Source organism: Mirounga leonina, unplaced genomic scaffold, assembly GCF_011800145.1.
Source record: "Mirounga leonina isolate KUSES-001 unplaced genomic scaffold, KU_Mleo_1.0 Mir_170, whole genome shotgun sequence".
Taxonomy (NCBI): domain Eukaryota; kingdom Metazoa; phylum Chordata; class Mammalia; order Carnivora; family Phocidae; genus Mirounga; species Mirounga leonina.
Window position 1 is genome coordinate 456,921 of NW_023270433.1, and position 15,646 is coordinate 472,566.

The 15,646-nt window shown below is 52.8% G+C and overlaps 1 protein-coding gene and 1 long non-coding RNA gene across 4 annotated transcripts in view; both read left to right on the forward strand.

The window, feature by feature from the left end:
- Window positions 1-15,646, forward strand: part of PNPLA7 (patatin like phospholipase domain containing 7) — a 64,516-nt gene that overhangs the window by 42,454 nt on the left and 6,416 nt on the right. For all 3 annotated transcript variants that reach the window (XM_035015353.1, XM_035015352.1, XM_035015354.1), the window contains exons 23-26: window positions 6,510-6,573; window positions 6,776-6,944; window positions 8,021-8,203; window positions 8,941-9,059. In XM_035015353.1, the coding sequence (XP_034871244.1) occupies window positions 6,510-6,573; window positions 6,776-6,944; window positions 8,021-8,203; window positions 8,941-9,059 (535 nt within the window). The remainder of the gene's footprint in view (window positions 1-6,509; window positions 6,574-6,775; window positions 6,945-8,020; window positions 8,204-8,940; window positions 9,060-15,646) is intronic.
- Window positions 3,535-4,839, forward strand: LOC118017475. The gene is made up of 2 exons (XR_004681168.1): window positions 3,535-3,799; window positions 3,912-4,839. It is a non-coding gene; the product is annotated as an uncharacterized LOC118017475 (long non-coding RNA).

The following is a 15,646-nucleotide window of genomic DNA, read 5'->3' on the forward strand; positions in this document are numbered from 1 at the left end:
ATGTGGTTATACTGAAAATTTCAGGGGTTGTATTTTTTAAAATGGCATAATAATAAATACAGTGAGTGTTCTATTACTGTCCTGAAACGGGATCTGTGAGAGGAGTGTGTATGTTAATACCCTGCCTGATGTAGACATTTGACAATAGAAAGCATTAAATAAATACCAAATAAAAATGATCTATAAAATTGGAAGATACTGCTCTAGGTCCTTAAAACTTAATCTCAAAACAAAATTCCAGGGTGGTGGGGGGATGGGTTAGCCTGGTGATGGGCATTAAGGAGGGCACGTTCTGCGTGGAGCACTGGGTGTTACACGCAGACAATCATGGAGCAGAAACTAATGATGTACTGTGTGGTGACAGAACATAATAATAAGTAAAATAACAAAACAAAACAAAACTCTGAAACACAGCAGGCACTCGCTGTAACAGACAGCCCAGCTGGGGGGGTCCTGTTCGTCTCCTGTTGGCGGCGCTCACACTGTCCAGGGCACGCAAAGCGTCCCCAAGTCCTACAGCAGAGATGTGCTGCTTTCACAAAAGCTTATTCCGTTTTTTAAAGAAACTTTATTTTGTAATAGTTACAGATTTACAGGAAGTTGCAAGAACAGTAAAGAGAGGATCATGTACCCTTCCCCCGGGTGACGACACGGTAGCACCCTGTCAAGGTCAGGAAGGTCACTGGTGCAGTCTGTAGGCCTGCAGACGTCACCTGCGTCGATGTGGGCTCTGCGCACCCTGACTCCCGGGCAGGTTCCTGCCCCCGCCGCCCCTGCAGCTCGTAACCCGGAGCCTGTTCTGAGAATACCCTAAAGATGGAGTCATGCACAGGTGACCTCTGGACACAGGCGTTGGCTCGGGCGGTGCCCTTTCACCGTGGAGCAGTGAGGCTCTGTGACTTCTTGTGTGAAGGCTTTTGTGCGCACCAAAGTTTCCCTTTGTCCGGATCGACGTCTAGACACGGGGTGAGTGTGGTCAGCGTATGTGCAGTCCTTCTAGAGGGCTGCACCCCTGCACGCTCCCGCCGCCCCGCCCCTGCTTGTCCTCGCCAGCCCTCAGAGCTGTTACTGGTTTTTATTTCTGCTGTTATTTTTTTTTAGCAGGCTCCACGCCCAGCGTGTCACCCAGTGTGGGGCTTGAACTCACGGCCCTGAGTTCGTGACCTGAGCCAAGGTCAAGAGTCGGGCGCTCAGCCAACTGCGCCACCCAGGCGCCCCGTTTCTGCTGCTCTGTTGGATGGGCAGTGAGAGCAGCTCCTGGCTCCGTCTTGGTTTCTCTGATGGTTCACGATGCCAAATGTCTCTCCCCGTACTTTTTTACCATCTGCACATCCTCTCTGGTGAAATATCTGTTCATGACGTCCTGTCTTTTGCTCTGTTTTCTTACTGTTGAGGTTTGAGAATTCCTCACACCCTCCAGACGTGGGCTCTTGGCTGGGCTGGGGGTGCAGCCGCCCCTCTGACGCCCCGTCCACTTTCACAGGCAGAACTCTGAGTTGTGGTGAAGTCCACTTTATCCATTTTTTTCCTTTTATGGAACACGCTTTCAGTAGCATTTCTAAAAACTCTGCACCTAGCCCTAGGGCCTAGGTTTTCTCCTATGTTTTTTCAAAAGGCCTGAAGTTCTACTTTTTTTTTTTTTTAAAGATTCCATTTATTTATTTGACAGAGACAGAGACAGTGAGAGCAGGAACACAAGCAGGGGAAGCGGGAGAGGGAGAAGCAGGCTTCCCACCGAGCAGAGAGCCTGATGAGGGGCTCGATCCCAGGAGCCTGGGACCCTGACCAGAGCCGAAGGCAGTCGCTTAACCAACTGAGCCACCCAGGCGCCCTACATTTTTTTTTAAGATTTATTTATTTGAGAGGACATGTGTGCGTGTGGCAGGTGGGGAGGGACAAAGGGAGAGCGAGAGAGAGAACCTCAGTCAGGCTCCACGCCCAGTGCGGCTTGATCTCACGACCCCAAGATCAGACCTGAGCAGAAATCAAGAGTCAGACACTTGACCGACTAAGCCCTCCAGGCGCCCCCTCAGGTTCCAGTCTACATTTAACTTAATGATCTGTTTTGGGGCTAATTTTTGTAAAAGGTGTGAAGTTTAGTAGAGGTTTATTTTCTTGCTTATGGATATTCAGTTTTCCCACCATCATTTATTGAGAAACGACCGCTCTCCCACTGAATGATCTTGGCACCCTGCCGAGAACCATTTTAGACCGGTGAGGGTCCGTTTCTGGGCCCTTCTGTCCCAGGCCCTTCTCTCTTCATGTCGGCACCGCGCTGTGTTGATTGCTGTAGCTTTGTAGTAGGTCTGGAAGTCAGGAGGCGTGAGGCCTCCAGCTCTGTCCTTCTGCAAGACTCTTTTGCTGTTCAGGGTGCCTGAGATCCGTATGAATGTCAGGATTGGTTTTTCTGTGTCTGTAAAAAATGGCATTGGGATTTTGACAGGGATCGCACTGACTCTGTGGTTCGCCCTGGGTGTCCAGGCGCTTCAACAATGTTCAGTCTTCCAACCCATGCACACGGGACGCGTTTCCACATACTTAGGTCTTCTTTCACCTCTTCCAGCAATGTTTTGTGGTTTTCGGGGTACAAGTCTTTTGTCTCCTTGGTTAAGTTTATTCCTTATATTTTGCTCTTTTTGATGCTATTATAAATTATTTTTCTTAATCCCCTTTTTTTCTGATGGTTTATGGTCACTGTATAGGAACACAGCTGACTTCTGTGTTATTTTTTTTTTTTTTTAAAGATTTTATTTATTTATTTGACAGAGAGAGAGGCAGCGAGAGAGGGAACACAAGCAAGGGGAGTGTGAGAGGGAGAAGCAGGCTTCCCGCGGAGCAGGGAGCCCGACGCGGGGCTCGATCCCAGGACCCCGGGATCACGACCTGAGCCGAAGGCAGACGCTTAACGACTGAGCCACCCAGGCGCCCCCTGTGTTATTTTTATATCCTGCAACTTCATTTATTAGTTGTGGGCTTTTTGGGGTTCTCTACATATAAGATCATATCATCTGCAAGCAGAGATGTTACTTTTTCTTTTCCAGTTTTGACGCCTTTTATATCTTTTCTTTCTTTCTTTCTTTCTTTTGCCTAAGTGCTCTGGCTGGGACTCCCAGCACACTGTCAGATAGAGGTAGTAAGGGTGGCCGTCCTCTCCTTGTTCCTGATCTTAGGGGAGAGCTCTCAGTCTTGCACCACTGTGATGTCCGCTCAGGTTTTTATGTGTGGCCTTTCATATACTGAAGAAGTTTCTTCCCATTAATAGTTGGGTTTTGTTTTGTTTTTTTAAGATTTTATTTTTAAGTAATCTCTACACCCCACATAGGGCTTGAACTCACAACCCTGAAATCAAGAGTCGCACGCTCCGCTGACTGAGCCAGCCAGGTGCCCTCCTTTTTATTTCTGCAAGATCAATAATGTCCCACTATCATTTCTGATTTTAATAATTTGAGTCTTCTCTCTTCTTTTCTTTATTCATCTAGCTTAAGGTTTGTCAGTTTTGTTGATTCTTTCAAAGAACCAACCTCTGGTTTCATTGGTTTTCTCTGTTGTTTTTCTGTTCTCCATTTTATTTATCTCTGTTCTAATCTCGATTATTTCCTTTCTTCTGTTTGCTCTGGGTTTAGTTACTGTTCTTTTCCTAGTTACCCAAGGTATAAAGTTAGGTCCTTCATAAAAAAACTTAAAGTCTTAGCAAACTGAAGACATGGAAGAACCTTAAATGCATGTTACTAAAGGAGAGAAGCCAATCTGTGTGATTCCAACTCTCTGGCATTCTGGAAAAGGCAAAACTGTGGACACGGTAAAGAGATCAGCGGTTTCCAGGGGTCAGGGGGGTGGAGGCATGAAAAGGGAGAGCATGGAGGAGGATTTTTAGGGCAGTGGTGGATATGTGTCATTCCGCGTTTGTCCAGACCCATACAGCGTACAACATAAAGAACCCTAATGTGCACGCTGGACTTCAGTTCATCCTAATGCGTCCATATTGGCTCATGGACTGTAACAACGTACCACATTAATGCAAGATGCTGGTAACCGGGAACGGACTGGTGGAGGTAGGGGAGAGGAGGATGTATACGGGAACTCTGTGTACTTTCTGCCCAACTTTTCCATAGACCTAAATAAAAATAAAGTCTATAAATTATTTAAATAAATAAATAAAGCTAGGTCCTTGGTTTGAGATCTTTCTTCTTTCTTCCAAGCACGTTGGTAGCTCTGGGCTCCTCTCTCCACAGCCAACTGCTCCCTCCCTGCGTTTGGGATGCTGTGTTTGTGTTTCGGCTGGGCTCTGGGTTTCTCCTTTGACCTGCGGGTAGTTCAGGAGGGTGGTGTTTAATTTCCACACATTTGTGTATTTTCTGGTTCTCCTGTTACCGATTTCTAGTTTCACACCACTGTGGCCAGAAATGATACTTCTGTGATTTCAGTCTTAAAGCTTACTAAGACTGGTTTTGTGGCCTAACATATAATCTGTCCTAGAGGATGTTGTTGTTGTTGTTGTTGAAGTAAGTTCTGTGCCCGTGATGGGGCTCAAACTTACGACCCCGAGATCAAGCGTCGCACGCTCCATGGACGGAGCCAGCCGGGCGCCCCCGGGAAGAGTGTGTGGTCCGCTTCTCTGGGTGGTGAGTCTTGTCTCTGCGCATCGTGGTGAGTGTGTGGTGGCCTCTCCTTGTGGCCCCGTGACTAAGAAGTTAGTTTGTTCGTTGGCCACCAGAGTGCCCTTTCTGTAGGTGCCCGCCAGGTGGCCCAGCATCTTTCTGTTGGGTTGCTGTCTTCCCCTTGGTGGTGGGCACAGTTCTTATGTGACCCGGACACAGTCCCTTGTTTGGGTGCCAAGACCGCACGTGTCTTTCTCTCTCTGTGGTTTGATTTTGTGTTCTTTTGATGACGTCTTTTGAAAACAGCAGTTCTCCGTTCTAATTCAGGCCAATTTGTCAATTTTTTTCTTCCACCACTACTGCTTTTGTATGTTCCTGAAGGAATTGCGTGCTGCCCCCAAGCATGAAGATGTTCTTCTAAACGCTTTGCGGTTTTACCTTTCCTTTTCAGCTCACAGTCCGTTGCCATTGCTTCTGGCGATGATGCCTGTAGGGTTCCTCAGCGGCTCCGACCCTCCTTTCGCCAGACTGAACTTGGCCCACTGCCGCGCTGGCATCGTTGCCCGCGGCCCAGTGCCCTTGTGCAGGTTGCTCTCCCTCCTGGAGGGAGAGTCGAGGCTGGTGGCCCTTTTCTCCTGGCACTTGGAGGTGCTGCTCTGCTTCCTCAGCTTCCAGTGCTTGGGAAGGACTGTCCGGGAGCCAGGCCAGAGCAGGTTGGAGTGGTAGCGGACGCCCGCGTCAGCTACGCCCCAGGTGTGGGCGAGCCATCCTGTTTCTCCTCCCTGCCCTGGACCTGCTTACCCCTGGCCTGCAGCAGGCCCTGCTAGGGACAGGGTTGGCTCCACAGGGGCTATGGGAGCCCAGAGCACCACCTCTGCTGGCTCCACGCTTCCCTGAGGGCCCCCTCAGAGCGCCCCCGAGTCTAGGCAGGGGTGTCCACACGGGAGACGTGCCCCAGGGGTAGGTAGAGACCAGCCTGGGGTCCCTGGCGGGCCTGAGGGCTGGGCTCCTCACGGTTCCTGCAGCCAGACACAGCCTGCCAGTCCCATCACCCCCTGTAGGATGTCCAAGAGAGGTGGCCAAGACACATCACTGCGGTGCCCAGCAGGGCCCGCCCTTGCAGGCCCGTGATGCAGCCCAGCCCTAAGAGGTCTCCCTCCCTCCGTAGGACCCCTGCTGATGACCAGCTAGGGCTTGTAGCCAGGAGTGCAGGCCCCCAGCAGGACGAGCCCCCTCAGCCCAAGCCCCTGCCACTTAGGTCCGAGACACGCATGCCACAGCTCAGCGGGGGCACGGTCGTCGTAGGACACACACTATTTCGTGTGCCTCTAGGAAAGCAGATGCTGCTAGTTAAAATACGATGCAGTGATTTCTTAGTCTTACCTTTCAGCGGAAGCTCTTGGAGAGCTCTGTACAAGAAGGAAGCCCTCAGGACTTCTGGGTCCTCTCCAGCCCAGGGTTGTGGGTGCTCATCTGCAGCCTCCAGTGCATGTGAGCCCCTGGTGACCATTCTGCAGATTCTGCTGCTGGAACTCCTGGTTGGGCAGGCCGCGGCAGCTGTGTCCACGTAGGCATCATAGAGGAAAGATGCACGCTGATTTCAGACGCCCAAGATGTGAAAAGATGTGCGTCTCCACGTGGGTGAATACACCAATGCCATGTGTTGAATCATCTGGGTTTGGGGAATTCTGTATTATCTTGCATTTTACAGGCTGTGCTTCCCATGCTCCTGACACACACACACACAAATCTGTGTTGCAAAAATTTGAATCCTTCCTGTGCAGGCAACGAGACTGAGGTTCAGAGAGCCCCCCACCACCTGTTGAGGTTTTGTCTTCAGGCCCTGGGGCTGCTGGTCCCGGGAGCTGGGCTGTCAGGACAGTTTTCTGTAGTTAGTGTTTGTGTTTTCAGGCCCCATCCTGCTGCTGACCAGTGACAACATAAAACAGCGCCTTGGCTCCGCCGCTCTGGACAGGTATGCGGCCTCCGTGTGGGGCAGCCTGGCCCACCCCAGCTTCCTGCTCACTTCCCTGCTGCTGTGGCGGCCCAAGCATGGCCTGGCATCTGCATCCCCCACGCCCCCTGTGTCTGTGCATCCCCCCACCGTCCGCAGTGCCCGTGCCTGCCCACCCCCAGGTCCTCGCCCTGGCATCTGTGCCCCCCCACGTGTCTTCCAGTATCCACGAGTACCGGCTGTCCAGCTGGCTGGGGCAACAGGAGGACATCCACCGGATCGTGCTCTACCAGGCGGACAGCACGCTAACACCTTGGACCCAGCGCTGCATCCGGCAAGCTGACTGCATCCTCATCGTGGGCCTGGGCGAGCAGGAGCCCACGGTGGGCGAGGTGAGCCGGCGGGCCTGGGGGTGGGCCTGGGCTGGCGGGGCCTCGGCGCGAGGGGCTGGCAGCGGCTGGGGCAAGGCAGACGTGGGGGTAGTGGTGGGGCAGGCTGCAGGCTGGGCAGGTCCTGGTCGGGGCCCACTCTTCACACGCCTCTGTTCCTCTGTCTTTTCCTTTGAATGAAGTATTTCAAGAACGCAGGAAAAGACAGATAATAGAAGCCAACACCCAGATCTCGGCCCTGCTTTGGGAACATTTTGCTGAGTTCAGCTCTGGTGGTTTCAGCACAAAGCAGGGCAGGTGCCCTGAAGCGGCCCCCAGGGGGCCTCTTGTGAAGCTGCGTCTTTTCTATTTTACTATGAATGTACACAGCACTGTTTTTCAGGTCTAAATTCGATAAGAATAGTGTCCTATTTTATATCCCTCTGAAATGTCCTTTTTTCCTCAACACTGAGGTGTTTAAGCTTTATCCATATTGTTCCACTCGTTTTTATGACTGTTTAGTTTCCTATTTGCGAATACCCCACCATCTGTCTGTTCTCAGCTGTGAAGCTGCATCGTCGGCCCACTTTGTTTCCAGCTTCAAGGGTATGAAGTGTAGGCTGGCCATTCCTTCCGTGCACATTACGTTCCCCACCTCCTTCTCTCTGACCCTGGGGCAGCTAAAAATTACCCATCTCTGAAGCAGGTTCCTCTGCTGCAAGGGAGAGTGTTTGCAGATATGTCATTGAGAAGGTCACAGTGTGTGCCCACGAGGTGGGGGGGGCAGCAGATGGGGAGGAGGCCCCTCCCCTCCTGTGCACCCCCACCGCTCCCTGCGGCCACTCTCCCCTAGCCCCGCGTGAAGCAGGCACATGGCCAGGCAGACCCCGGGGTCACAGCCTCGACAGCCCAAGGGCAGAACACACACAGCTGAGCGGGCTCACAGGACCGGGCTGCCACCTGCCAAGGCCCTGCCCTTGACCCTCCTGCCTGTGTGGGGCGGGTCAGTGGGGCAATGTCCAGAGTGGCGTCTCTGTGACCGCTCACCCCTGGCCTTCAGCTCTGTCCTGCCTGAGCCCTCAGGCTCTGCTCTCCTGCAGCTGGAGCGGATGCTGGAGAGCACAGCCGTGCGTGCCCAGAAGCAGCTGATCCTGCTGCATCGGGAGGACGGGCCGGCACCCTCCCGCACCGTCGAGTGGCTGAACATGCGGAGCTGGTGCTCTGGCCACCTGCACCTCTGGTGCCCCCGCCGCGTCTTCTCCAGGAGAAGCATGCCCAAGCTGGTGAGGTCTGGGCGGTGGGCCGGCCCCATGGGAACTCCTGGCCTCCAGAACACAGCCTTCCTGACTTGCTTTGTGATTGAGCAGTGTATTTCCTTCACGTTCCCTCTTCGGGTCTCTGTAGTCTGAGCTGCTCGGGGCGCTGATGAGGGGGGCTTGCCTCTCCGTAAGCTCACATGTGCTTGAGCTTGATCTTTGGGAGCGGTACCTGGGAGATGGATGTAGCCCCCGTCCATCAGCAGGTGTCCGTCTTTGGGGTCGCAGAGGGGAGGCCTGTAGCCTGACAGACATGCTGGCATGCACGTACCTCCACAGGGAGCCTGGGAGAGTTGGGGGGTGGGGGGTGGGGGAGGTCACCAGGAGGGGAGCCTCCTCAGCCCTGGGGCTTGGGGGCTGGGCGCCCCAAAGGCTGCCCACATGCCACAGCCTGCCTGGCCCCGCAGCTCAGTGGACAGTGTCCTGATAGCCATGCCCTGGAGCAACCTCCGCTTGGGGGTCTCTGGGGTCTCCTTCTGGGCCTTTGGGTGTGCAGCCGAGCTGCCCACACTGCCCCCTCACCCACATGCCCTGTAAGAGCTTCCTCCCGGGCAAGCCTGGGCACCAGGGTGCTGCCGGGGTCAGGATCAGACCCTGCTGTGCCCTGGAGAGGGCTCTGGGTCCCGAGTAGAGGAAACCGCCCCGGTCAGGCCACAGTGTGTGGGACTTGGCCCAGCCTCCCTGTCTCCTGGCCCCTCTCTCAGGTGGAAATGTACCAGCGAGTCTTCCAGAGGCCCCCAGACCGGCACTCGGACTTCTCCCGCCTTGCTCGGGTGCTGACTGGCAACGCCATTGCCTTGGTGCTTGGGGGAGGGGGGGCAAGGTGAGTCCCCACCCCGTGCGTGCTGAGGACGAGGCCTTTGAGCTTGTCCTAGGACAGTCCCCGTAGATCGGCCCCACGTGTGGCCGAGCAGTTTTCTGCACCTGGGTGCACCTTGCCAAGCAGTGCTCCCCATAGGCTGTCCCAGGTTTTTTTATTTTTATTTTTTTGAAAGATTTTATTTATTTGACAGAGAGAGACACAGCGAGAGAGGGAACACGAGCAGGGGGAGTGGGAGAGGGAGAAGCGGGCTTCCCGCCGGGCAGGGAGCCCGATGCGGGGCTCGATCCCAGGACACTGGGATCATGACCTGAGCCGAAGGCAGACGCTTAACGACTGAGCCACCCAGGCGCCCCGTGTCCCAGGTTTTAACGGTGGCCAGGGCAGTAGACGATTTGTGTCTTGTTCTGATACCCTTTGCTAGAGGTGTTTGCTTGTCCGTTAGCCTTTCGTGCCTCTTCTGAAAACTCTGTTCTTACCTTTGGCCAGTCTTTCCACTGGGCTCTGGGTGAGTTTCTTTCCGTTTTAATACACACTTTATGGAGTGCTGGCCTCATCTGCTTGCAGACCTAGAGCAGCTTTCTTGAGTTCGGTGGGCTAATGAGTTCCTTAAATGACCGCTACCCCGTGTTTGTCACTCTGGCCCTTGCCACCTTTCTCCTGAACTTAAAGAGGGATCTGTGCCTGGAGCAGAAGTGGGGCCCGGGTGCACCATGAGGAGGTGTGGTGAGACCCAGGCCTTCTGCTGGCGAACCAGATGCTTGTGGGAGGGCAGAGCAGGACTGCCACGTCCGCGCTGGACCCCTGCCCCTCGGAGGGAGGGAGGGCGGGTGGGCATGGGGCACCCGGGCTGGGTCCTGGGCTGGGGGGTGCACTGTGGGGTGGAGTCCCTCACGCGCCCCCACCCCCCGGCCAAGTGAGGCTCAGGGCTGTCCCTGGGCAGGGCCTCCTGAGCACTTTGCACAACCACCCGCCCCCCAGCCCTGCTGCTGGTGCTCGCCTCTCTCCCCAGGAGCAGGTGCCTGGCTCAGCACCTCCAGTGTCCCAAGAGCATCGCTTTCAAAGTGAGCAGGAGGAGGGAGGGGCTTGGAAGAACTGAGGCCCCTTGGGAGTGCCGTGGCATTTGGAGGGGGCACTCTCCAAGGTGTCTCCTGCCTGTGGAGCCAGACCTGTGCTCATACCTGCCGAATCATGGTCAGAGATGTGGTCCAGCCTAGAGGCCAAGGACCCAGGCCCTCTTGTCTAGAAAGGATCAGGGGCGTGTGGAGGAGCATGTCTGAGCCCGCTCTCTGCACTTACCCACCTGGAAACCTCGGAGGCCTGGAGTCTGGCCTGAGGCCCTTACTGACAGGACAGTGGGTGGACAGAGCCCCCACCCCTGATCGCCCCCGGACGTGGCCTGGCCTGGTGGTGCAGCATGAACTCTGTGCTCATTTGTCTGAGGCGACCCTCCTTGCCCTGGGTTTGTACTTGAAAGCCGAGCCAGGGGGTCCAGAGAACCAGGTGACTTGCCTAATGTCGACAGACCGAAGGCAAGGCCAAGGGTCCTTCTGCGGGACTAGGACAGTGAGGTGGCCCAGACTCGGACCTGGTTTGTAGGCATGCTCAACAGCATGGTTAATGAAAATTTAGTTTTACTCAAAACAGTCCTTAGTTTAAAAGCCATGTGGCCACCCCCTCGCAGTCCTCTGCCCGTCTTGCCCTGACACCAAGTCCAGAGGTATCCCAGGGACCGTCACCTGCAGCGTGTTGTCAGCTCTCTGCTCATCTGCGTTTCCAAGTAACATTCCTATTCTATCTGTTTGGTTTTTATCTGTCCATCCATCCTTCATCTGCCTATCGTCTGTCGTCCGTCTGTCCGCCCATCCATCCATCCCCTGTCTTCTGTCTCTCAGTCCATCTCCCTCCTCACCACTCACGTCCCAGTATGCTTCCCACACTGGCCCCACTGGTTGTCCCCCTGTCTCTTCCTCGGACAACATGGCTCATTGCACACGTGTGGCTGTGTGTCCTTCCTCGCAGCTGCCATTTGCTGTTTCCTGGGTGTCACGGATTAGTGCCCAGACCGCCCCTGGAGCGTCCGCCTCCTGTCTGTGCTTGCCGCCATCCCGGGCAGCTTCTGCTTCACCATGAGTGGGAGCCACACACCCCCCGCTCAGGCTTCCCACCACCCCTGGGCTCTGCTGGTTGCTTCCCAGTCTGGCTGCTGGGACTCAGTCTTGGAGTCTCCCTTCACTGTCATCCTGGGACCTGCCTTTGTCCCTCCCAAGTTCAGCTCCTTTTCTGGATTCCACACCTCCCTCTTTCCTGACACATTCCTGATTTGGGTAGCGTTCCTGCTGTATACATTTCCTTAAAAGAAGATGTTTGGGAAGTAAAAGTTTTTGTTTTCGTTTTTGTTTTAAGATTTTATTTATTTGACAGAGAGAGAGACACAGCGAGAGAGGGAACACAGGGGGAAGTGGGAGAGGGAGAAGCAGGCTTCCTGCAGAGCAGGGAACCTGATGTGGGGCTCGATCCCAGGACCCTGGGATCATGACCTGAGCCGAAGGCAGACGCTCAACGACTGAGCCACCCAGGTGCCCCTTGGGAAGTAAAAGTTTTAAAAGGCTGCATAGCAGAAAATGTCCTCAGTGATGATTTGGGTGTGGAATCCAAGCTGGAAGTAATTTTCCCTGAGAATTTCTAAGGGATGCTGCTGCCGTTGTCTTTTGAGCTTCCAGAGTCCCTGTTGGGACGCCCAGTGGGGCCTGTTTTCCCTCTGAAAGCTGTGGGAGGGTTTCTTAGTTCCTGTGCCTGCAGGGACTTGGCCATGTGCCTTGGGAGCAGTCCATCCATCCACTACACTGGGTGGGCTCCAGGGGCCCTTCCAAATTTGGAAATCATGAGCTTCAGCCCTGGGGAATGTTCTATGATGTTCCCCCACCCTGGGCTCTGTCCTCTGTTCCTAGAGCTTCTGACGCTCAGTCAGCCATCCGAGATGGGCCCCCAAGCTCTCCTGTCTTTCTTCTCCCTTGTTTTCCATCTCTCTTTGTTCTGCTTTCCAGGTGATTTTTCTCAAATAGATCTTCTGCTAAAATATTTCTAATGTCTGGGGCGCCTGGGTGGCTCAGTCGGTTAAGCGTCTGCCTTTGGCTCAGGTCAGGATCCTGGGGTCCTGGGACCGAATCCCACGTGGGGCTCCCTGCTCAGAGGGGAGTCTGCTTCTCCCTCTGCCTGCTGCCCCTGCTTGTGCTCTCTCTCTGACAAATGAAGTCTTTAAAAAAAAAAAAACCTTTAAAAAATATTTCTAATGTCTGAATGCTTTTTCCACGGTTTTCTCTCTTTGTTCCTCAAGTGTAATGCTGACTTTCTCTGAGAATATTCTTGCAGGTGTCTCGCTCGCTTGCCTTGCTCTGCTCCTTGCGGGCTCGCGTCTGGCCGCTCAGCCCTCCGAGTGAGGCGGTCCGCGTGCGCTAGGCCACATCAGCAGTCCTGGGGAGTGCGTCCCGCCGTCTGCCGCACTCTGCTTACCCTGCTCCTGGCCACTTGAGCTATTATGGGGAAAATGGCTGTGACTGTCCTTTGCACAGATCTGTGTGTGCTGTTATTTCCTCTCGGGAAAGTACCTGCTGGTGGGGCTCGTTTTACACTCTGTGCCCCCCGCCAACGATGTCTGATGTTCAGGCTCCCACGTTTTTGCCAACCCTTGGTATTATCAGGATTCTGAATTGCTGTAATGCGTGTGCAGGGGGTCCTCTCCCTGGGGCCTGTTGATGTCATGTGCTTCCCTGCCACTTGAGTCTCTTTGTTTCGTAGCATTCACGTTCCTCGCTCATGTTTAACTGGTGGTTTGTCTTTTATTGTTGATTCAGAGGGATTATTTATATAGTCTGAACACAAGTCTTTTGCCAGATATATTTATTGCTAATTTTGTCTCTCAGTCTTTGACTTTTCATTTTCTCAACGGTATTTCTTTGAGGAACAGTTTTTAAGTTCGATGAAGTGTGATTTTCCGTTTTCATGGTTATTGCTTCTGGTGTTCTGAGCGCCCTTGCCTGTCCCAAGGTCACAAAGGTATTCTGTCTTCTTCTGGAAGCTCTGTGCACATTCAGGTCTGTGACCCACCTGATGTTTCTTGAGACTGTTTTGTAGCCACACCTCTGGCTGAAGACTTTCCTTCCCCTGAGGTCGCCGTGTCACCCGCGTGGCTCCAGGTGTGACCGTGTCTGGGCACCACCGCACTGTCCTGGCCGCCTCGTGGTAGAGCTTGGCTTCAGGCACTGCACACCCTTCCGTTTTGTTTTTGCTTTTTTCAAAATTGTCTTTGGCTGCTCTCGGTGCTTTGCACTTCAATATAAATTTTTTAGAATCAGCTAAGTATCTTACAAGGTTTTTTTCCTCTCGTAAATGTCATCTTCTAAATTTCAGTTTCAAAGTGTCGTTGCCAGTACGTGGAAATACAGTCGGCGTTTGTTCCTGGATGCTGTGTCCCACGACCCTGCTCAGTCCTCTTACTCTAGTGACTTTTTTATAGGCTTTTTTTTTGCATTTCCTAAGTACAAGTTACTTTTTTTGGGAATAAAGGCAGTTTTTCTTTTTCTTCCCAAAATACATTTACGTCTTTTGTTTCTTCTTTTTCTTGCCTTGTTGCCATGGGAGGGACGGCGTTTGCCTCTGTCATGGAGTGTGATCTTGGCGGCAGGTGTTTGCAGCCTCTGTCAGATCGAGGAGGTGCCCCTCTATGCTTAGCTAGCTGAGGGTGCATCATGAATGGTTTTTGTGTGTCTGTTAAGGTGGTGAATTACACTGATTTTTAAATAAAAACTAACACTGTATTCTGGGGATAGACTCATTTGCCCACGGTGTGTTGTCCTGTTTGTGTATTGCTGGGCTCCCTTTGAATCTGAGTGCGCTTGTCATTTCTTGAAACGCATGTAGGTTTGTTCGCTGGCCTCAAAATTGAGTTGGGAAGGGGCGCCTGGTGGCTCAGTGGTTAAGCGTCTGCCTTCGGCTCAGGTCATGATCCCAGGGTCCAGGGATCGAGCCCTGCATCGGGCTCCCTGCTCGGCGGGAAGCCTGCTTCTCCCTCTCCCACTCCCCCTGCTTGTGTTCCTCCTCTCGCTGTGTCTCTCTCTGTCAAATAAATAAAATCTTAAAAAAAAAAAAAATTGAGTTGGGAAGTGCTTCTTCTTTTCCTATTTTCTGAAATTTTTATGTAAGATCTGTGTTACTCTTCCTTATATGTTCAGTAGCGTTCACTAGTAAAACCATCTGGACGTACAGTTTTCTTTGTGAAGATTTAAAAATTAAAGGCTCAGTTATGTTGATGGTTATAGTACGATTCAGATTTTCTCATGTCAGGTTTGGCAAGTTATGTTGTTCTAGGAACGTGTCCATTTTATCTGAATTTTTCCTACTTACGCATGAGGTTCACACTTACTTCTCACTGTTCTAACTGGAGTGTGTGCAGATGTGCCCTTTCTCACTCCCGACACCCCCTCCCTCCGAGTCGGTCCTCTTTCTTGTGTGTTTGTCTTCTGGTTCCTTAATTTCTGCTCTTATCTGTGTTATTTCCGCAATTTAACTTGTTTGATTTAAACTCTCTTTTTGTCCTAAGTTGTGGGTGGTAGATGTGTCGTGACCTCAGAGGACAGAGGGGCCGGCCCTCCTGCGCTGCTCCCGTGGACGCAGCGTGCCTTCTGCTCTCAGGCTGCTTGGGTTTCTTTCTGGCTCGGGTCCCCAGCAATGTGGGAATGGCTTTCTTTTGATTGATGCTTGGAGTTCATGATGCTCCCTTAATCTGAGGCTTGAAGTTGACGGTCAGTTCCGTCCAGACCACTGTCTGTCTGTCCAGGTCCTGCCTCTGCCCCATCCCCTTCTTCTCTTTCTGGGCTCCTCTGCCGGATCCCATGCGTCCTCTAGGTTCTTGGACGTCTGTTCCAGGGAGCGGTCTCCATGGCTGCCATCCTGGGGTGTCCTGTGACTCAGTGAGCATCTTCTTCTGCCCTGTGTTCAGGGGGTTCTCTTCAGTGTGCCTGGCCTGCTGCCTAACCCGCCGATTGCACTCTTCGCGTCAGACACCGTATCTCCACTTCTAAAGTTGCCGTTTGGCCCTGTCTTACAGTTTCTCAGCTCTGTGCCAAATACCAATCTTGTCTTTAATTTCTGGAAATTGTTTTTAGGCTTATACCTGAGTATTCAGTTTTTTTGTGGTGATACTAAATACTTTTTTAGTAGTGTTAAAATATGCATGCCATAAAATTTACCATTTTAAATATTTTTTTTTCAAAGATTTTATTTATTTGAGAGAGAGAGAGTGAGAGAGAGCATGAGAGGGGAGAGGGTCAGAAGGAGAAGCAGACTCCCCACTGAGCAGGGAGCCCGATGTGGGACTCGATCCTGGGACTCCAGGATCATGACCTGAGCTGAAGGCAGTTGCTTAACCAACTGAGCCACCCAGGCACCCCCATTTTAAATATTTTCAACTGTAAAATTCGGTAGCATTAAGCGCATTCGTGGTGTTGTGCAAACATCACTGTTCATCACCAGAACGTTGCATCTGCCCAAACTGAACCTCTGCCCCCACCCCCCACCCCCGGCCCCTGTTC